Raw genomic sequence first — 22,693 nt, forward strand, 5'->3', positions numbered from 1 at the left:
TTTGTAGGAATTTTGATTCAGAGAAGTACTTTCCTGGCCCATCGCTAATGTCAGTGGACCACAATTCCCAACCCACTCATCAACTTCCTAGGACAAAAATATACATCAGGGGAAAGTAGTAGATGGACTAACATCAGTCCTCAAGTCCTCGAGGAATTAAAGCCTGATGGACAAGAAGCCAACCTGAATGTGTCATTCTACTACTTAAGATCTTTCTGTGGCTCCCCATTACCTAGAAAACAAAAGTCCAAGGGTGTAGCATGAAATAAAGCTCTCTTTGACCGGGCCCCTCCAAACTTTGTAGCTACATTTTTAGAACTCCTAATCCTATCTTTTGTGCCCTGAAATTATCAAACTGTAGACTTCTCACCCAGACACTGTGATGTGTCCCATCTCCATGCCTTTGTGCATTCCGTCCCGTCATCCTGAGGCCCCTCTCCCTCCACTCTTCCCTGCTCACTTCTATTCATCTGCAAGCCTCACGCTGGGCACTGTCTCCTGCACAGTTTTCCTGAAACCCAGGATATGTTAAGTCGTCCTCCTCAGCAGCCCCATTGCACCCGTAAATGCCTCTTTTTGTACACTAACTGCCTTTTATTGAAATTATATTTGTGTGTCTGTCTTCTTCACTAAGAGGTCCTCTAAGGTAGGGACTGTACCCGATTCATCTCCGTATCTAATCACAGTCCTCGGCATACTGTGGGTTTTCCGTATGCATCTGTTAACCTAAATTCCAGAGTTTAGAGCTCCACAAAGTTAGCTCCTTCATTTATTCATTTATTCCAGGCATACTTGTTGAGTGCATTATTTTCTTCCGGGAACTCTTCTAGGTGCTGAGGAAACACCTGTGAACAGATGAGGCTTTTGTCCTCATGGAACTCACATTTTAATTGAAAGAGATTGACAGTTGTCAAATAAACAAATGTTGGAAGGCCACAGACTAGGTGATGACTGAGGGTGAGTGGGATGGTTATCCCTATTTCAGGAAAGATGAGAGAATTTTAATAGAGCAAACCTCACAAAAAAGTTGTTTTTCCCCCCATAGACAGTGATTCCCTAATATTTAAAATATGGAGATATTCACACATGTAAATACATATTCACTTATGCTTATAATTATATTTATAAACTGTTTTATAAGATGTATCACGTAATCCTTAATAATAATCATAGAAAAACACCACTGTATATTTCTGTATGGTTTCACTTTTGTGTACATTTTCATTTGTTCTTAAGAAGAACACAACAGAAGTTTTATTATCTCTGTTGTGGGTTAGGAAACTGAGACTCAGATAAGATCAACGGCTTATTCTAGTCGATGGAGTCAGTGTTAAAGCTGGTATTTCCCACCAGCTTTTCTGATCTTAAACTCAGTATTCTGTATATTATACTATCATTCCTCCCTCAAAGTCTTTTCAATGCTGTTTTTCCTAGACGAAGTTCCTACCCATTTCTCTTAGCCTTGCTGAGCCTTTTTATGTGATACTTCTCTCATATCCCAGAGCTGGGGGGTGGGGGCAGTTCTGAAAGATTCAACTATTGCCACGTCAAGATGTTCTTTAGTGATCCCAGAAAGTCGTGCGGTCAATAGTGTCTAAGAACATTTACCTAAAAGCTATATATTAATTTGCAAACATGTGATTTCATTCAGCAAATATTTATTGAGGGCCCACTAGGTACCGAGAACCATTCTAGGAGCTGGGAGCACCACAAAAACAAAAACAAAACAGACATGTTAAAACATGAAGAGGGATAAGATGCTGGCTTTTTAATATTTAATCAGATACAAATCTAGTATTGACAACTAGGGTGTGTGGAGAGCCACAATGTAGTCTGATGTCAACCTGGACACGCTTTGTTGTGGCTTTTACAGTGGCATCAAGTGAGGAAGTGTGCACACAAGTGAAATCACACTCCTTTGGGCTCAATCGTAGAGGCAGAGCTTAGTATCAGTGATCTGGAAGGGAAACCCCACAGGCCCTTTAAAATGTCCCCCTTTTGAAGAAAATAACATAAACGCACCCAGCTCGGCTTAAGGTAACTTAGAGCCACACATGGCAAGAGAAGACAGAAAACTGAAAACAGAGATAGGGTAAGGAAAGAAGAAATTTTAATATAACTGGAGACTGTTCTAAAGGTAAATAGTCAACACAGGTAAGTGGGGATTTTCAAGGAGCAAAATCTCAACGTAGCTGGAAGATTTTGCTCCTTACTAAATTGCCAGAGGAATACCAAGAATAAGAGAAGAATTCCCCAGACCTGCCCACAGAAGTGAATTGTAACGATTCAGTGGGAAGAAAGAATGTTCCAGAACTACATTACACTCAAAGGTATCCGTTTCAAACACTCAGACAAATGAGAAAACCTCCCAAGTCCCTTTGAAAGACCGTATATAATACTATACATGTATGTAAAGGAGAGATGGGGACAAAAGTTAATAAAGTTCTCATTGTGCCTACCATCTCTCCCAGTGTTTTAGACTTTCATTTTTCTAACTTTATCTGGATTTAAATACAGAGTTTTGTTGCTAACTAAGACAGGTGTATATTTTTATTACTAGTTACTGTTATTGACACTATTTTTCAGAACTGCCTTTAAGTTTTAAGCAATTGAATGACTTTTAAAGCTATCTGCTCTCTACCTGGGTAATGAGAGAGACGGGTGGGAAGGAGGGGCGTTTTATTTACTTTAGGTTCTTCAGGCGGCAAGTCATTAGAGGAATTTTCTTGTTTTTATGAGGTTTATTTCAAAATATTCAGGAGCACCTTTCCTGACTGACAGATTTGGAAAATTGCTCCTTTGGCTCAAAACACATAATTGAGAGATGGTTCCACAGAATCAGAAAAAGCTGGTCCTAGAGGCCACTCCTAGATCCTATCCAGGAGAAACTCCATGCTCAGGGCTCTTTCACTACAAAAATGGATGAGTTCCCCACTGCAATCAATGTCTCATTCCTTCCTGAGCCACACATGTGGTAACAGAATGTTCCTATCTATTTCTGATGAGAGTGCAATTCCAAGACAGTGTGATTTAACAGTATGTAAGAGCCTTTCAGGGTTCATTAGACACTGGGTAGCTTCTACCTTTATTCTATCCAAATGGGAGTAAATCCCCAGGAAGAAGTGTTCTACGTGACCGCAATTCCATTAGGAACGACCAGTGCAGTCCCTGTAATCAACAGAAAACTAGGTAATGTCCAGCAGAGAGAGGAAAACATTCTTTGGGGTCTCCCTCAGACCAAGAACATTAACAAGCTGTAACTGGATTTCTCCCTCCTTTGTCATGTCTCTCCTTCCCACCCGTTCCTCCCAACCCACTCATGGTTTATTGCAGCGATCCCCAGCGCAAACATCAATTTTTCTCCAAAACTGACTCCCCACTAAAAAGTATAAATTTCCTCTACTCAATTAGAATAGTTAGTCTTTGGCACTAAACACATGGTGTTTTGAACTATAACTGTTCACGTTACCAATCTCATTTCGCTTCCTGGATTATAAAGTCTTCTTTGAGTACAGAAACGTCGGCTGGTAAAGAGACACTAAGTTTAGTTATAGCACACACACAAAACTGTACCCAATGGTTATTTGATAAATTTATCCATTCAATAAATACTTATTAGGTACTTATCATATACCAGGCATAACAGACGCAACTCCTGTCTGGACATGGCTCACAGTGGAGTGGTGTGAAGGAACGCACGTGCAATACCATCTCATATGTGACCGATGTTCAATAAATTTCAAATAACCATAAGAAGAAAACATGTGTCCTGAAAGGAGGCTTATAACATGTCACAAGGGTCTTTATCTACAAGAAAGAACACTGTGAGCAGCTCAAAAAATTTCCCCAGGGAAATTTTATACCTATTTTACGAAATCAACCTTAACTTAGATTAAACAAAAAAAGTGCAGTATACGGCTTTGATGACGCAGTGTTCTGCAAGAATTCTACCAAATCAAGTCTGATTCTTCTTGCCTCAGCAATTGACCTTAGAGATTGAACTTACACTTGACTGAAGCTCCTTGGCTCTCAGACTCAAGTCTCAGCACATCAGCAACAATAGTAATAAATGAGTAATGGCAAAGCCCCTGCTTTCTCACAGCTACTAGCTTTCAGGGGGAGGAAAGGAAAAGCCAGTCTTCTGGGCCTTAATGTTTCATTCTGAGACTTTTCCTTCATCTCAAATAATGAGACTCTTGGGAACACCAAGCTTGGCCAAGGTAAAACAATACATGTGTTATGTTTTAGATAAGACACACAACCACAAATTGAGCCACTTTTAGCTAGAGCTTTCCTTTGTGCCAAATCAAAAGTACGAAATCAAACTTTACACACGTCTAGTCCCTTATGATGCCAAAGTCCTTTCGTCTGTGTTATTTTACTGAATTCATAAACCACAACTACTTGTGAAATAAGGTTCCCCATTAGATGGATGAGAAAATAGAACAGATCGCTTTAGTGGGAAATGTGAGGTCACGCAACCAGATTAAGCGCTGTGACCAAAACCTAGGAATCTCTTTCCAAGTCCAAAGTCTTTTCTGCTACCACCTATGGCCTCACAGAATAGATGAGATGACAGAGCCAGTCATTGAACTGGAAAATTCATTTGTCCTTAGTCAGTCAGTACATGAAATGGAGTGTGTGCACTTTACCTCTTTAAGGCAGCCCATGAAGTTGTTGCTGACGGGTGAGCCTGGCAAGTCAGCAGTACTTGGGCTCCCGCCCACGTAGAAGAAGTCATCTGAGCCCAGCATGGTGTAGTCCTCTTGAGTGTAGCCCGTCGTCGTAAGGATGCCATCCACAGAGATTGTCACCTGGTGGAGAGACATAGGGACAAAAAAAGAAATCCCAACAATGACCTTACAGTCCTATTACAATTCGGTGGCTTCCCCCACCTGTGGCTTCACTTTCATTAAGATTTTGGTGAGGTATTCTTTCTAATTTGGTTTGCTTTTGGTATGCGCAGCCAAGTTCCATTTTCTGGTCTGCCTTCTCTGTGGCCCAAGCCTCCAGTTTTCATTCCCCTGCAGGCTTCTGGGAAAGTTTGTTTCAACTGCCAAGCTGAGCAACTAGCTCTACCCATTGCACTCTTTACTTAGTCAGGCTAGAAAATGGAACTATCCTCAGATGACATCACTTGTCTCAGTTCACTGGTAAAATGATCACTTATTTTTTTACTGATTGTTATTTATGGTGGTAGTGAAAAACAGCAAAGGAGACATTTGATGATGGGTTTGTTCGGGGTTGGTCTTTGGTTATTCATGGATTTTTTTCCTTTTTTCTTTTCTTTTTTTATTTGTTTCTTTTTGGACTCACACCACACTGACAAACATGCATTCAGGGAGGGGAGAAGGAGAGTCTTGAGTTTGGTATGTCATGGATGATACATGCCATGGACTTCCCCAGGACACCAACCCCTACCCTCCCTTCACTGCCACCACCACCACCAAGAGAAGAAATGACCCAAATCAAAAAAGGCAGCTCTTAAAAAAAAAAAAAAAGGAATGATGAGGCATAATAACCAAAATAATAATAATAATAATAATAATAATAATAATAATAATAATAAAATAATAATGCCCATAGGGAAGAAAGAGCACCCATACACCCAACATCCGTGAAAGGAGCAGAGGACAGAGACAAGAGATGGGGGGATCAAAGCATGCACACACCACACGCTGACACACCCATGCAAAAATTATCTGGAGCCAAGAGAGAAGGCAGAAGAAAAAAGGTAGGGAAGCGGGAAAGGATGAGGAGAATTACAGGAAAGAATCAAAATTCACTTCATTCTTACATGCATTGCACAAACTGAAAAACAAGATGGAAGTAGGAAAACAAACACTCAAAATGAAAAGGTAGTCATTCCCCTACGTGCCACCTCCCTCACTAAAAAAAAGGAAAAAAAAGAAAAGAAAAAGTCCAAACCCAACCCCAAAATACATGAGGCATGAGAGGAGAACAAAAAAGAGTGGAGACAAAAAAGAGAGAGAAGAACGTGGAATTGGGTTGATAATTGGTAGGTTGTTAGTAACAGGGAGGAAAATGAGGGAACAAATTTTGATGCCAATGGGGACATCCACGAGACAGGAACATGCCATGCAGAGCTGGTATGGAGAACACAATGGCGGAGCTCCCTTTGGCCACAATGGGGAGTAAGGTGAAAGAAAGGAACAGAAGAATACAGGAAGCAGAGTACTTTCCACCCCAGATCACCTGTGGCAGCCTTGGCCACACAAAAGGGAAAGAAAACAGGGATTAAGGAATGGGAAGAGTAAAAGAAAGGAGGAAGAGTGAGAGGGATAGGAAGATACGGAGATTAGAAAAGTCCTCAATATAAATCCTGTCGTCCCTAGTCTGTAACTCCAAAGTTGCAAAATAAGAAAACAAAACAAAACAAATTTAGCTAAATGGAGAAACTTTCCTTTAAAAAAATGTTGTTTTGGAAAGGAAATTGTTCCAACCAAACTGGTTCAAATATCATTTGCAGGACAGGGGCATCCCTGCCCTCTTTTTTTTTTTTTTTTTTTTTTTAAGAAAAAGAAAAGCTTGCATTTAATTCAACAAAAGTTTTAAAAGAAGAAGAAACAAGTCTAAAGAGGATAAAAGGGGGGTTGGGGGAGGAAAAGGGGGCAACACACGGCAAACCCAAAAAAAGAGACAATAAGAATGATATCTACCAGACAATGTAGTTTGTTTACCATAGCGTGTCCGATGCCTGAGTGCTTTGCGGAAAAGGGGGAAGAAAGGAAATTAAAAATTGTGAACAGAACGATTGTTAATTAAAAAAACTAAAAAACAAAGATGAGTCGTTAGGGTGTTAGTACATTAGTCGGTTAGTAAAATGACACATTGCATGAATGATCTTGTGTTAGTTTTTCAAAAAAAAGGCACCCAACACAGAAAGAGAGAGTGGGGGAGACAATGAGACCAGGACCCTATGGAAAACCTCACACCTTGGGCACAGCCAGGGAAGGAGGTGCAGTCTACCTTAGCATTTTAACTCCCAGCTTCTTCCAAATACCACCCAGAACAACCTCACCCCAGTTAGAATTAGCATCATACTTACTTGCCAAGGGCTCTTCCGAAGGAACACCACCCCCTTTCCCTGCCCACCCTCTAGCACATACATATTCCCCTAACTCTCCTGAAAGAAAAGACCCCCAAAGTTTATCATTCCATATGTAGGTAAATGGATAGAGCAGAAATACCAATACATTGGGGATTTGTTTTCTCACATCCGACTCTGACTATAAGCATGGACGATAATGACTTTCTGCTAGCATGGAAAGAACTTGCAACATTTACAGGTCACATCGAGCATAGGAAGGCTACACTATGTACCTTACTCTGGGTTTACATAGGTAACGTAAAGATCCATGAGCCCAACTGAGTTTGCATGGATTTGTGTGGCAGGAGGGAAATGGTCTCCTCTTTCCTTTCCTCTCAGTTTACAATAACTGTGCAGTTAAAATGCATCAAAATAGTTGGAGTCTTCTCTATTACCCGAAGAACTTACTGTCATTTTTTTACTTGGCTAGAATGCTTCCTGTTGGAATCACTCTCCCCTCCACCCCCCATTTCTCGTTAAGAATGCTTTTCAAGCTTTTAAGCAATTTCTTGAACGGAGAGCAGAGGGGACTGGCAGATTGAATATAACAGAGGCCCTGCAATTAGCCTCCTCCTTGCTGTTTTCCAATGCTAAATTGCCAACACACCCTGAGCAGGAGGCTGGAAGGCTGGAAGACTGATAACCCCAGTTTTGTGTTTGTGGTTTGACAAAAGTGGCATATCGAGTAATTCATCTGATCTTGGACTCAGGAAATGTCATGGACCAACAAACAAACAAACAAACAAACAAAACCAAAGCAAAACCAGAAAATCCCCACAGAAATACTTTGGCCCCTCATCCCAGCTACAGTTTGGAACAGAAAGTCCCCATTCCTTCCTTTAAGCAGAATAAAGTTCCTGGCCATGGACCTGACTTGGCTCAAAGGCAGAACCATGAAGAGATGACCATGAAGGAAGAAATGGGGAAAGTTCTGCTCCGTTTGGTAATGAACTCCAAGGAAGCTTTCCTCAAATGAATTTTTGACACAGAAGCCATTCAACCTTACCAAAAAGTTAGATGAAACTGCCATAAGCTTGTTATCAAATATTTATGAAGCGATTTACAATTTAATTGAAATAGACAGGGGCTTCCCACCCCTTCAAATATATCCTGGGGAACTCAAAAAGATGTTATAAATGTATTTTTAATGAGCAAAATAATATTAGATGATTCAGCATTGAAAGGATTACATTTACAAAATCAACTCTGCTTTTCTGAGATTTTCCTCTCTTTTCAATAAATTGCATTTGGGTACAAAGTTCACTCAGGATTTCAGTGAGGTCAATCTTAGGTGCACTTTCCCTACGACATTTATACTCCCTGTACCAAAAATGTCCCAACACCTTAGGGACTCTGTAGCTTTGTCTAGAACTGAGAGCTCTGCTTAGCTGCATCGTTGGTGACAAACAGACACATTCACCTTTGTGACAAAATACTCGGCCTGTAAATCATGTGCCTGTCACAGTGAGTCTGGCACCCAGACCATGGACGAGCTCATAATCCTTCTGGAACATAAGGCACTTTACATGTTTAACCACCACACATGGCTGGGGAGGACCGTAATCACCGTTTCACAAAATGGTGATGTAGAAAGGCTAAACGGCTTTTCCGAGAGCCAAGAGGAGCTGGGTTTTAGAACTTAGAAAAGAAACCCTCCAGGGTTGCTTTCCTCTGCTTGCTCTGATGAAACTGGACAACTAATATCTGAATTACAGTTTGGTTTATCCTCCTCTCAATTTAAAGAACTGAATTGGAGCCCGATCCTATTTTAGAAAAGAAAAGTGTTAGAAATAGAAATAAAAGTGAGCCTTTCTCCGACTAATTGGAATCATTTCTAGAATGGCAAGCAAATCTGTGGGGTGAGACAAAGGTAAAGAAACAGATTGGCTGGGGAAAACCACAACCTGATTCTGTTCCCCAGGTCATGAAAATTCTCCCCTCCATTGACTAATACCTAAAAGATGTTATTGTATACCTGCCAGTCCAAACTGGCAAAAGGTCCTATTTCACTTTTTCGCCTATTCTCTGCAACTCAAGCCCTTATAATGTTAGCAAATGGAAATTTGATTGGGGCTCTCTTGACAGTTGAGAAGATTTCTTCTGAGTCAGTATGGATGGGGGATGATGGAGAAAAACATCAGCAATAGGGTTCTTTGGCCTTGGAGAAAAAAACAGAACAGTGATTCAAAGATGTCCAACCCGTGTCTATGAAGATGACTGGATCCTCTCAGTCTTGTGTTATTTAGAGAATTCACCACAGATAGAATAGAATCTCCCAACCAGGTGGCTTTCCTGACATACTTAAGAATGGAAACGGGTGTCTCAAATATTGTGTTTCCAACGTGTGTGAGCCATCTCCATTTATTTAGCATTATTAAGGAGTTACACTTTTATCAAACAGAAAACATATGCAAACACCTGTCAGTTCTTACGCTTTCATACTTACATGAGAAGGCATGAAATCAATCATATTGCAGAAGAAAATTTGATAAGCACTTTCTGGAAATTTGCATAATGTTTTCTGATTAAAGGATGAATGCTGCCCAACCGGGTTTAATGACAAATTCACAAGAAGAAAAACCAAGTGGAAATCGCAACCTGGAAAAGGCAGTTTCAGCTCAGGCACAGACCTTGACTTTTGTAGGAAAAGGTTTTTGTTTGTTTTGTGTGTTTTTTTTAACAGATGTGGGCCGATGAGGTATTATTATTACAATTGTTAGTAGTAGTTATAAAATTGAAGACAACTTCACTTGGCTAAGGCTTTCTGAGGGTCTTGTCACCTGACGGAGTTGCCTGCTTAGAATCGGCAAGCGATGAGAGTTCTCAAGCACGGACAGAACCAGGAAAGGCTGCTCCATAGTTGACTTTTTTATTTGGGTCCTTCCACTTTCCAGGCCTCCCAATCAACTGAAGAGTCGTGGAGGTAGAGACAGGGGCAATAAAGTAGGACCACCGCACCAAGGAACAGAGAAACAGAGGAATTCAGAAAGATTCCAGCTAATTCATCCCAAGGCTAGAGGTTAACATAATAACCGAAAAAAAACAAAATTGGGGAAGGGGAGATAAATTAAAAGGAAGGGAAAAAAGAAAGACTTTTTTTGTTTTTTGGAAGGAATTAAAATTATGGCATCATGATAATGATTAACTTAATTAAAAAGAAAAACATATATTCAAAGAATGAGGAAAGTCTACCAAGCTGTAGAAACAAAACACTGTCTCTAATGGAATTTAACAATAATATGACAAGATTCAAATGTAATTAAGAAAATGATAAAAAGGAAAGCAGAGTAAACGGAATGAAAGTCCTCATTATAACTTTTATCATCTATACAAATGAATGTTTTTCTTAAGTAACAAGTACAAATGGAGAACTGAAGTATGGGGAGAAGCATATTCTACTAATTTTTCTTGTGAAATTGCAAAGACTGGGAGAAAGTGAGACTTCAACAAACCCAGACCCGTGCCTACAGCCCTCTCCACCTCCCCCATCGTCTGCTTCACCACCTTCCTCGCTGACTACCTAAGATGCGCCTCCGGGCACTCTCTCCCCTCAGCATTACCTGCCGGAGGTTGCGTGTCACTTTGACATCATGCCAGGCGTTGTCGTTGAATTTTCCATTCACTGGCTCCACGATGGCCTCAAAGGCTCCGGACCCCAGGTTAATGACCAAGGAGACCGCGCCATCCTTCAGAGCCAGGTTGACATAGTCAGCCGACTTGCCCGTGTGCAGGATGAGCCCGTTCCGCTGCCAGGTCTTAAAGGAGAGGGTGATTTCATCACTGCTGCTCTGGATTGGGTTCTGGGACAGGTCGTAGCACAGGTACTCTGAGCCTCGGAAAGTAGCCACATTCTCCTCTCGCGCTGCAGGGGGAAAAAAAGAAAAGAAAAAGACGTAAGCAGTCAATCCTTGGCTGGCATGAGTCAGATCCCTGCAAATACCAAAGAGAACGTGTCCCCAAGGCACCGTCCTTGCCAGTGAGCTGACACTAGCATGACACTCCCTCCAACTCTTCCACAAGGCTGATATCTAAGTGCTAGGGAAACTAGCAGAGAAGCAAACTGCAGAGAAGCGACACGTCCGTACAAGGGTAGAAGACCAACACGACGGTGCGGGAGAGCTAGCTACCTTTCACATTTTCTCAGAGGAAAACCTGAAGGGAAATGTCATGCAAAAATGGTCAAGTGAGGTGTACATTGCTTTTGCTTCAGTGATGGCTTTTAAATGCTTGTAGAGGAGCTGGTTTAGAATGGATAATTAACTGTTCTGACAAAGGGTTCTTTAGCTCTGGGTAACATTTATTGACCAAAAAACTAAAAATCAATTACCCTGAAAGATTTGGCTCTGATTTCTATCCATCAATACCCTGCTAACTTTGGTTTCCATGGTAGAGTCCTAAGCCCGGTGGAACATGACTGGGTTATTAAACAGGAGCTTGTATCTGAGAAGGTGATCAAGCAGATGAGCGCAAGGGAACAGAATGAAATTTGGTAATATTCTCTAAGAGCACAATACCCCCCTTAGACTCAAAGGGGCCTCTGCTCTGGGGCGGGGCTGGGGGGGAGGTGGTCTCCTGTTTCACATGGTCCTGGTCAGACCATTTCTCCCCATGGGTCTAGGAACCCACAAGGCCAAGATGGCATTCCACTGGAGCCCAGCTCTCTTACAAGACCATATCCAGGCACTGGGATCCTGTACTTTCCTGCCCAAAGAGCCCCAAGCCTGTTTCCAGGGCTTGTGCAGGCCTCTTCCTTGGATCCATTTTCTGAAGACAAATGGTGTTGTCCATGTGCAGTCCTTCAGCTGAGGAATGGTCTGTGGCCCAGCCGTGGGGGGCTGTTTGCAGGAGTCTGGGCAGAGCCTGGCCCTGTGGGGTGCAGCACCCATGTGCATTTGTATCAGACCCACCGTGATACCAAAGGTGTGATGAGGAGGGGAATAGGCCACCAGCTGAAGACCAGAGGGGCCGGTTCTCCGTGTGCTAGCTTTTCCCAGTGCAGAACTCTGAGGAATCCAAAAATTCTAAGTGTAAACCTGGCTTACCAGGTAGTTACAAAGGTATATTTGTCAAGGTAAGAGGATAAACTATATTTTCTTTAATCATTTGTTGCTTTGATGTATAATTTTGACACACTGCGTGCGGACTTCCATTTGTCCTCCTGCCAGGCAGCATGACTTAGAGTGGCCTTCTTCACGTCAGGCTTGACCAAAAGCTGTCAAAAGCACCTCACTAATGGAAGTAAATGGGCACCAATACAAGGTTAGATATTCAGGTTCCCTCTAAGGGGAGGGGGCTACAAAATAAGGTTGAGTGAATTCTAGTTTTCCTTCTAAAATTATACTTCAACCTTATTAGCCAAAGCCAATTTCACCTCAACTCCAGTTCTTATCAACCATCACAGCCCTTGGTAAGTCACTAAAGTAAAATGAAATAAGTGTTTTCTCATCCTGAGGCAAGAGCTGTAAAGGAATCTCTCTTATAATGTGGGGAGATGACCACCCACTAGGTACTATTAAATTAATCATAGAATCTTGTCATCATTAAAACATGAAAGTCAACTTCCTATTCCAGAGAGTTAAGGGGATTAAGCTGGTCCTGTATGTTCTAGAGCGCCTCAACGACGTGTCTATCTGCGTATTTCTGTTTGCACACATAACTGGTAAGCAAAAGGGATCTGTCCACGTATAAGTGACCACAGGGTCTCATACACATATACTATCAGCAGCAAGTACTGCTCAGCATATAACCCATGCCTGATGCATTTTACCAACAATCGCAAAAAAAAAAAAAAAAAAATCAAGTAGAAATTTGACACTATCTGTATGTTTGAAATAGATTCGACCAATTACCCTGGTACCCTGTCTATTGTCATGATCTCTCTTCTCATTTCTCAAGAAATGGCTTCGTTAAAATGCAACTGGACAAGCCCATGTCCAGTAGCCCTGGAGGTGACCCCGATCTAAGAGGAGAAGATGTTAAATCAAATAAAGTTATCAGCGCTAAGCTCTTTTCCTATGTGCGCAGAGCCCACTGCGACGCCTGCCCTTGGCACCACACGTGCTACATTAATGGGTGTCTTCTTTAAACATTTAAGTTACTGAACTGAGATAAATGAGGAAGGAGAGGAGGCCCCGAAAGAGAAGCTTAATCATCGAGTGCCCTTTGAAGGGGAAAGGCTTGACGCAGAACAGCAAGGCACCAGGATGTTATTTAATGTACTATGTGGTACTTAATATTTTTCATGTAATTAGACCAAAGAGTCTGTCAAAATAATAAATTTTAGTGCTAGAAGGGGTTTTAGAGACCGATTTAATGCCCTTATTTTATTAAAGAAGACATTGGCTACTAAGACTGAATTATCCAAGACGACAGCTAGTGTTATTCCGGATTTCTAGTACCTCTGGACTTTTCTCCGTATATCAGCTACCTTTTCTTTTGCTCATCACTCTGGATATAACACATGTTCCTACTTTACTTCTTAAAGGGCATGAATAATTCCATGGGACCATGCATTGACTTACAAACCATCCCAAACCTTGGATAAATGGAGCCAGAAACATATTCTCCCCACCATATGTACATCACTTTCGCACATTATAAGAAATGTTTCCCTTCCGGGTGTGTTTAAAACAAAAGAACTTGTTTCATGTGGAAGGCCATAGAAGAAAAATGACATCGTTGCAGAGAAGAGAATATCACAATAAATAAACAAGAAATAAAAAGCCAATGTGAGAAAAAGTATGTAAATTGCATGCATATTTATGCTAATACCCATGCAAATTAACCAAAGGTAATAGGAGAGCCCTCTTTTGCAAACACCTAATGAAAACTGCTACCACAGTTCATACCCCTCCCAATCTCTGCATTCAATGAAGACTTTTCCCAGTTTACTTCTTCCCTGGGCTGGAGGAGGCCACGAAGAGAAGCAGCACCTCAGATGCTGGCTATCTCCTCTACTTGTCAAAGGACAACAGACAACTGAAAGCTACTCTCTAAATCATATTTTAGATCAGCACAATTATATTATTTTAAATTCATGGGATCCTTTCCTCCTGATCGTTAGGGGGAGGAGAGGCATTGGCAGTGCATGACCCAATCTTTAAAAGAGCAAATAAGGGGCTTGGAGGGAGAAAGAGTGAGGACCTTGAAGAAATTGCTCTTTAGTATACTCTCACACTGACCTTTTTCTCTTAAAATCCCAATCTGTCTTAATTTCCTTCCAGTAGCTAAGGCTCAAGTACTTTCTTATCACCTTGAAAACCATACTAAGCTGACAGTAAGTATAACTACAATGTGCAAAATCAAATACTGACAAACCTGCACTTCCAAGCCCATGCAATTCTCCATGAAGAAAATGTGATACTGCCCCAAATCTGTTTTCTATACTCAGTGTTTACACTGGGAAGGAGGTTGAAGAGACAAGGCAGTCACCTTGGTAGAGGCAGTGAATGCAGGGGATTATGTAACACAGTACACAACAGATTAGCATGAAGCCACAGCCTGGCAAGAGGGTAGGCACTTGCCAGGGCTAATGGACTCTTTAGATCCTTATACACTACATCACTCCAAAATTTACAATCAATTGCATACGTGTTAAAATAAAAACATTACTTTCACTGCATGAAAAGCAGAACTCAACTCTGTATGATAACAAATCATTTACCCATTACTTGTAAGTGTCCAATTGATTAAAAGGTAGATACAATCTCAATATGTATATCTCAAATTTTTAAATAAGATGTATAAGATATGTAAAGTTCTGATCTTTCAAATGACTTGCTAATCCCAGTACCGATATACACGTAGCATTAACAAGCATTTACTCAATTCCAGTTTCCATTCTCTCCTCCAAAAAACACCCAACTAGGGATGTATACAATAACTCTATTTCTCTGAGAAATTCCAGAGTGGATTAAAATATTCAGTATATTTTTTTACTATGCGATCTAAAAAGTGGGGAGAAATGCCTATCACTGTTTAACTGCAGCTGAGGTTCCTGGTAACTTAGTGTTACAGGCTTTGTGATCAAGAAATCTAAACTTGACTCTGAAGGTTATGAGGAGCCTTTGCATAAATTTACTGAGAAGACAAAGGGTCCGATTTGTATTTTTAAGAGATTGCACTGAGAGTAAACTGGAAAGAAGAGAAAACTAAAGTCAGAGAGCCCAGTTAAAACATGAGAACCCATGTGAAGTACTTTTCCAGGGGGTGCCTGGGACTGGTTTGACCTGGTTGGTGACATAGTTCCTGAGTGAGGTTTGCATTTGTCTGAGCAAGAATAGAAGCAAAAGTTTCCTAGAAGAGACAACTGAAGGAACCAAGAGGCAGAAATGCTGGCAAACCAGAGACCATGCAGGAAGCCAAAGACTAGATACTTAAGACCCCAATGCAGCCAAGAAAAACCCGGGGCCACAGGTAAAACTTGAGGGACAAGGACAGAGCATTAGACATGAAAGGGCTCAAATGACGACATGTTAGAATTGGGTAAAGAAGGATCCCAGCTCCATTTGCAAACAGATGTTCTCAGTTTCTAAAATATCATATACATCCAAAGGCTTTCTTAGTCGTTATTTGTATTCTCTCAACACTCTGTGAGATCACTTTGCTATGATTACTCCCACATAAGGGAGTGGAGACAAGCAGAGTTTAGACAAGCTTATCCAAGGCACTAGGAAGCACTTAGCCCAGTTCCAAAAGCTTAGTCCCCTGATTCTCATTCCTTGATTCTTAATCCCCTGATGTGCTACCACATCACACCACCACCTTGGCAGGAGCCGAAATTCTCAGGGTAGGTGGCCAGGACCCTATATCTAGTATCCTGCAGCTGCACTGAGTTCAATGTATGAAAAGGACAATGACATGTACCAGGTCACTCAGCAGCAGGAGCCCAAGCAGGGAATATGGAGGGGGGCTGGCCCTACTCCGAAATTCTCTAGTAGCAGGTTGGAAAATATCAAGCTGAGAAGACCACACTCTTCACCTCCACCAGACAGCCTTAGAAATGGAACTTTGAGGCACCACTAGGAAGAGCCTATTAAAATGCTAAGGTCTCTGGAGTGGCTGTAACCACTGGCCCTGAGCAGAACACCTGCTGTGCTCCAGAAAGGGAGTGGAAGCCAGCTTCCTGAGGCTGTGTCCCAGAGAGGAGGGCAAAACTGCCCTCTTCTTTGAATCCTTTGTCCTTCTATTGGCTGTCATGCAAAGATAACGCTGGCTGGCCATCCTGGCCTCACCCACCCTGGAGCTAATGAGGCAAAAAACACATGGGCTACCGCTGCCCTTCCTGCCAGATAGAGGTGGCCTAGGGTCCTGGCGCTAGCCTGCTGATGCCTTTCCTCTGGTCCACAAAACTCAGGAGGGATAGCGTTGTCCCTCCTCCACGAGTGCAGTTACCATGAGAGGTTTCAGGGTCTCCAGTTGTGACCTGACATATCACCCAATTCTTCTGGCCATTGCTTCCCAGGCAAAGAATCCCTGGTGATGATGAAAGAAGTATGAGCCCAAGGCAGGGGTTACACAAAGCAGAAATAAACTTTTAGATAAACCCACAATTCCACAATTGTTTGGCCCATTGCTTGGGGCAAGGGAGCTGCATATGCACTAAATTCTTGAGTTAAAACAGCAATTTGGGTAGTTGGCTAGCAAAGGAACAAGTAAAAGCAAAAATGTGAGTTTGTTCTTGCACAATTTTGGTTCCTTTCCAGGCTAAGAACCTGCTAAGAATCCAACATCTGGAATAAGAACTCCCATCTCTAAGGGCCTCTTATGAGCTGTGAGCAGACACCCAAATTAGCTGTTGAGCTGTGAGGAAAGATGATCACATTTGCAAAAAATGAAGGAAAAGCAGAAATCCTTTTACTAGAGTGAATTATATTACATATCACCTAGTAACATTTCCTTCTAGAATTAGAGGAGGAACACACTGATTGAGGAAGAAAAGTAAAAGATTGCACAAGTGACTACACTTGGTTCTTCCTGCACCATCTCCCATACAATATATTTTAGAGCCAAACAAAGCATTTGGATAGACCAAACTACAGAGCTATCCCCAAGGACAAACAATGAATCCTTTACCTGCCACATCCCGTCATACAGGTATTTTAAAAGCGGAATGTACCAGCAGACAGCCAATTGTGTCACTATGAGCAATCCTGCACGACAGAAGCAAACACATAGGAAATCCGACCTCCTGAGGCCATTTCTAACCCTCATCCTCAAAGACTTTCTGTAGGAACGATGCAGCTGAGAAATAAATGGACTTTTCTATGCTGCCTAGGTCACTCACTAGCCTGCAGATACTTCTTGAAAGTGATGAGAAGGAAAATAGTAAATCAAGTTGTCACTTGGAAAATAAACAGTCAGTATCCCGGTGAGAGAAGCTGCTTCAGTCCACAAAAGAATGGCCTAGAAAATCACGCTTCACTGAAGTCACTAGAAAGCTAATGGCATTGCTCTCAATTGCATTACAATAAAAGTTAAATTTTCTGTTCATTCATTTAAGGAATACGTATGTGCAGGTGTCTACTAGGTACTAGGTGATGTGCCCAGTGCTGAATGCACTTAAGCTGCACAGCAACCCGGTGAATAGGAATAATTTTAACCTATACTTTACCAAAGAAGAGAAACTATAAAGCTAACACAAAACATGAATGCCTACTAAGTGCCAGACCCTGACATAGACTTATTAAATAAGGCACCATCCTGTAACTCAGAGTGTAGTGGGACTATGAATTTGATGACATAGAATGTAATGATAAAAGCTTTGAATTGAACAGACGTGCGTTTGACAGCCAGCTCTGGAACTTCCCTAACTCTATGGAACATTCGCTTATTACTTACCTTCTGTAAACCTTAGTTTCCTAATCTACAAAATGGGAATGGATATAGTACATATTTCATAGAGTCGCTGTGAGACACGAATCAGATCAAGTTCATGGTCCAGTTTCCAGCAGTAGACATGTTAGCTGTTGCTGTTATTGTTGTTGTTGAGAACGCACTCATAGATAAGTAATTACAATTTAGTGTAGTGACTGTTTAATAGGTGATGTAGGTACACAGAAGGAGAAGTGACGGACCCTGGGTGTTAGGGAAGACTCCCTAAAGGAAGTCAAACTTCAGCTGTGTCTTGAAGTATAAGTAAGAGTTCACCAGACAAAGGGTGGGATGAAATTTCAATTAGAAGAAACTGCATATTCACCAGTGTGGTCAACAGAAAAGCACGGGGTGTTCAGGGCATGGTGAGAAATTTAACATGGCTAGAGTAGCGGGCATGTGTGCAGGCTCGGGATGCAGGCTCGGGCCTCGTCTGTCATATTCTTGAGGCACTGGGGATGAGGAACCAGCAGAGGAGAGCTTCAGCTTGTGGGGGGCACAATTATATGTGTGTGGTTCAGTGGATAGACAAATGGCTAGAGAATTGAAAAGGTACCCAGAAGACATTTCCAAGGTAGAATGGATATTGCTAAGAAACCATGGCCAGAGGCAATTACGATGCATATGTCTGCCTGCCCACTTATAATAATTTGTGTAATATGTTGTACATTTTGTTTTCCTTTAATCACCAGATCCTTATGAGTCAAACTATAATTATGCTTCTTTCACTACTGGTTTCACGTTTTAATTGTGGATCAGTCAATCAAACAAGCATTGAACGCAAACAGCGCACTCTATCTTGTAGAGGGAACTCCATTTCCTTGTCCCCAGGACTCCACAAGAACATCTCCTCCCCACTTTCTAGAGGGAATAGTTTTGCGGTAACACTTCCACCTTCTCCTCTTGTCTCATTCACTTCCTCCAATGAAAGGAGAAGCAGTTCATCTGCTTGGTGATCTAGTAAGGATCTGACAACATAGGTCTTAGGACTGACACAAGGATCTGACACCACAGGACTTTTCTTCATTAGGTACTTACTACTCCCGGGCGACCTACCTTTCTTTCTCCTTCAGATCTGCCCTTCCTACAAGGATTATGAGTTCTGTTCTCGGCTCCCCCATGCAGTAAAACCTGTTAAAGTAGACTATGCCTATGTAGAAGAAGGCCTGTGGTTTTCTAGCTATTCTGCCTATGGCTGAGTGGCTGGATTTATTTCAGGAGGAAATTTACAAGGAAGTCCAATGTGATGGCAGATCAAAGCCACATTCTCTAAACCAGCTCCACCAGCAACACAACTGATGTTTGGACCCTTGATCTGACCACCAGTTTCATTCCAGTGTCTGTTCCTCAAATGATTCCAAATGCTATGATTGTCACCTCAGACCACCAGTCTTTGGATTGCTTTCACTCTGATTGGGAAGATGACAGACACATCTGGAACTACATGAGGTCAATGATAAGTAAACATATAATAATGTGAAAGCCATCTCTGTGCCACCATGTTTACAATGACTTGCTTCTTGAAGTTACACTAAGGATATGGGTGATTAGAATAGTGAAGAATTTAACCAGGGTCACTTTCTTGGGGATGAATTTCAGACTGTGTTTGGAAGTTTTTGAATTAAAAAAAAAATGCAGAAATTACTCACATCTACAAACCTACATATCCTTTCACCTTTGTCCCAATTCAAAAAGAATAATCTACATTTTTTTTTTCATACTGCTTCTTGGATCAAGTTACACAATAATTAAGGCAACTGTACTGGAGTAGCAAATGCCTCCTTGTGAGACTATATTCTATGGAAGCGATGAGGACAAAAAGATTACTAGGCACAGAGAGCTGGAGAGCAGAAGATAGACCATACTTTTGATACAAACAAAATTAATAATATTGAAAATATCCACAGCTATTCAAGAGCAGGAAGTAGGTCATCTGAAATTGATTATTTTTTTAACAGTGACACATACACTGACCCTAATTGCTACCAAAATTAGATCCTCACTGTAGCCACACACACTGTTCTGAAAGAAATGTAAAAGTCACGAAAGGGTGATCTGTGACCCTTTTGGGAAAACTCATACAGATATTTAGATATTTAGAAGCAATAAATACGGATTGTCAAACCCAAATGGACTTTAAAATATTTATTTCTGTAAAATCTTTCTTTTGTCCAAGACAAAAACAAGAAAGAATCATTCATAAGATATCATCACTATAACATCAGAAAAACCTTACGAAATATGATCTAATCTACCTCCTGCCTCAGTAAATCTATATCTAAATTATCTTGTTGGTGAAACTATCCACCTTTAAGTATCCAGACAGAACAAGACAATTTGGTGTTATGCGAAACTTCCTATGGCTACTTCAGGAGCTCAAATGTTTACTGGTCCTAAAAGAGGAAAGGAAACCTAAAGACTGCCACGTGATCAACAGGGCAGTACAGACGTTAAGGACTTTTACCTAATATTTCCCTCATTCAGCCCAAAATATGTAAAGAATAATGAATATAAACTGTGGGTGGCCAAGAAACTTTACCTCCACTAATTTACACACACACACGTTGATTACTAATCACTATATATTACAGCTCTATTCGTATGCAACGAGAATAAAAACAAAAAATACATAGAGGAAATTTAACAAACAATTTCCAGTAGCATTTATTTGTGGGAAGGGAGAGAAGAATCGGAACCAGGGAGGGATTGAAACAAGACTAAGTCTTTATGAAAGGATATAAAGCAAAAATGGCAAAACATTAAGACTTGGTCAGCCTGGGGGATAGCTAAACCATTGTTTATAATACGCTCTATTACAGGGTCTATTCTTTTTTTATATTTGAAATAGTTCATACGTTTTTTCAAAAAAAGTTATCTCTGTAGATCATTCTGATAAAACATCTAATCGTCCAATAAATAGTGAGTGATTCTTAGGTTAATTTATATGTAGATATCAACTCCTCAACCACATGCTTTGAGCAGCAATTTTTCATACCTTTTCAAAACCTCCCACATCCCCCAGAATGTTTTCCCTAAAAACTTGTGTAATTGAATTGAAAGGATCCCAGGGAACGCCTCCTGCTGCTCACTCACTGCCTTCCCCAGCCCCGGAGACCCACTGCTCAGTGTCTGGGCATCATTGAGGGCAGCCTGACTTCCGAAGGGCAAGAGGAAGAAATGTGGATGGAAGCCGAGGGACAGAGAAGACACCTTCATTTGTCACCATGTAATCGCTCCATGGCAAACCCTGAGAGTCCAACATGGCTGGAATCGGGGGGATGTCACAGTATATCTGTACAAACCTCCCAACCCTTTTCTTCTGCAGCAGAATAAAATCAACCTAGTTCTTAAAGAAAATCCCCACTGAGAAGCCTGAATCTGTGCCCATTGCTCTGGCCTCCCCCTGTAGCAGGCAGCCTGGTTCCTCCTTTGTGAGCGCTGTGGGCTCTAGCCTGCAAGTCTAGACAGAATGGCTTGTTAAAAGGCCCTGGAGTCAATGCCTGGACAAGATCAATAAGGCTTTTTATGACATAATGAAAACTTTCTCTTTTGTTAAATGTGGCTAATCTACCATTTCTGCAGTACTCAAAGCTTTCAGTGTTGAGAACTAGAGCCTATGTGATTACACCCCTGTTCAGAGACACAAACTGGGGAACGTTGTCAATGCAGGGTACAAATCCAGGAAAGCTGGGCTGTCTTCTTTAATGGCTAGGTGTGTATTTCTTTTTCCTCCCAAGGAAATACATGTGGCAGTGAGGGGCTGGTAGGGATAAAAATTAAAACTGCCCCGTCCCAGCGCTCTCAAGAAGGGACTGATAATGCCCTGGATCTAAAGTAATTCAATGAAAGAATCGGAACCTAGGGGTGGGTGAAGATGGAGTATGTAAAAAGCTGGGGGATGTGGAGAGGGAGAGTTCTCTAAAATAGAGACAGACTTAAAAATCAGTGATCTGATTTATGAAGCCTAAATAAAAGAGAAAAATCTTTCGTGACTGCAAATTCGATTATAGTACTAATGGTGCACATAAAACTAGAATAAAGTGCTTATTTCATTTTAAGCGTTTCTTCATCTCAGACTATTAGCAGAGTTTTTTCCAGAGTTAGAAGATTTTGTTTTTGCCATAATATAACAGGAAATTAACATTTGTTGAGCCCGTATTATGCTCCAAGCTTTTCTATACAGAGGGTCTGAATATAACAAGCACTATATACATAGTGTTTGACAAGAATTAACCAAGACCTCTTTGGGTGATTTAAATTCCAAGAGATCGAAAACACTTACCACTAGAATCAATGTACTATCAATAGAGATAACGTATCTGTGTGTTCATGTGTCATCTGAAAGGAGAGCTTTTTTTATCAGAATACTTGGTATGTTTGTTATTGAACTCTCAAAAGAGCTTTGTGAAGTAAACTTTTACGAGCCCTACTTTACAGATGATAAAACTGAGGTTTAGAAGGGGTGACATACTTGTACAATACCACAGCTGAAAAGAAGCAGATCCAAATACAAACCAAGTTTAAGCTTCAAATACGACATGCTTTCCCGTTAGATGGGGCTGCCTCCTATTGAGGGTTGAGTCTCTTTTACAAAGACCTCTACCAAGAATATTCCTGTGGGAGATGAGGTATCCATTTCTTTAAAAAAAAGGAAACACATATTTGCATAGTGTGTCACATTTTCCAAACCACTTTCATGTACATTATCCA

General features: G+C 41.2%; 1 protein-coding gene across 4 annotated transcripts in view; it reads right to left on the minus strand.

The window, feature by feature from the left end:
- Nucleotides 1-22,693, minus strand: part of NRXN3 (neurexin 3) — a 1,454,076-nt gene that overhangs the window by 1,071,923 nt on the left and 359,460 nt on the right. For all 4 annotated transcript variants that reach the window (XM_033107567.1, XM_033107569.1, XM_033107568.1 and 1 more), the window contains 2 exons: nucleotides 10,672-10,973; nucleotides 4,653-4,814 (listed from right to left, as the gene is read on the minus strand). In XM_033107567.1, coding sequence (XP_032963458.1) covers nucleotides 4,653-4,814; nucleotides 10,672-10,973 — 464 coding nt within the window. The remainder of the gene's footprint in view (nucleotides 1-4,652; nucleotides 4,815-10,671; nucleotides 10,974-22,693) is intronic.

Source organism: Rhinolophus ferrumequinum, chromosome 6, assembly GCF_004115265.2.
Source record: "Rhinolophus ferrumequinum isolate MPI-CBG mRhiFer1 chromosome 6, mRhiFer1_v1.p, whole genome shotgun sequence".
Classification (NCBI taxonomy): domain Eukaryota; kingdom Metazoa; phylum Chordata; class Mammalia; order Chiroptera; family Rhinolophidae; genus Rhinolophus; species Rhinolophus ferrumequinum.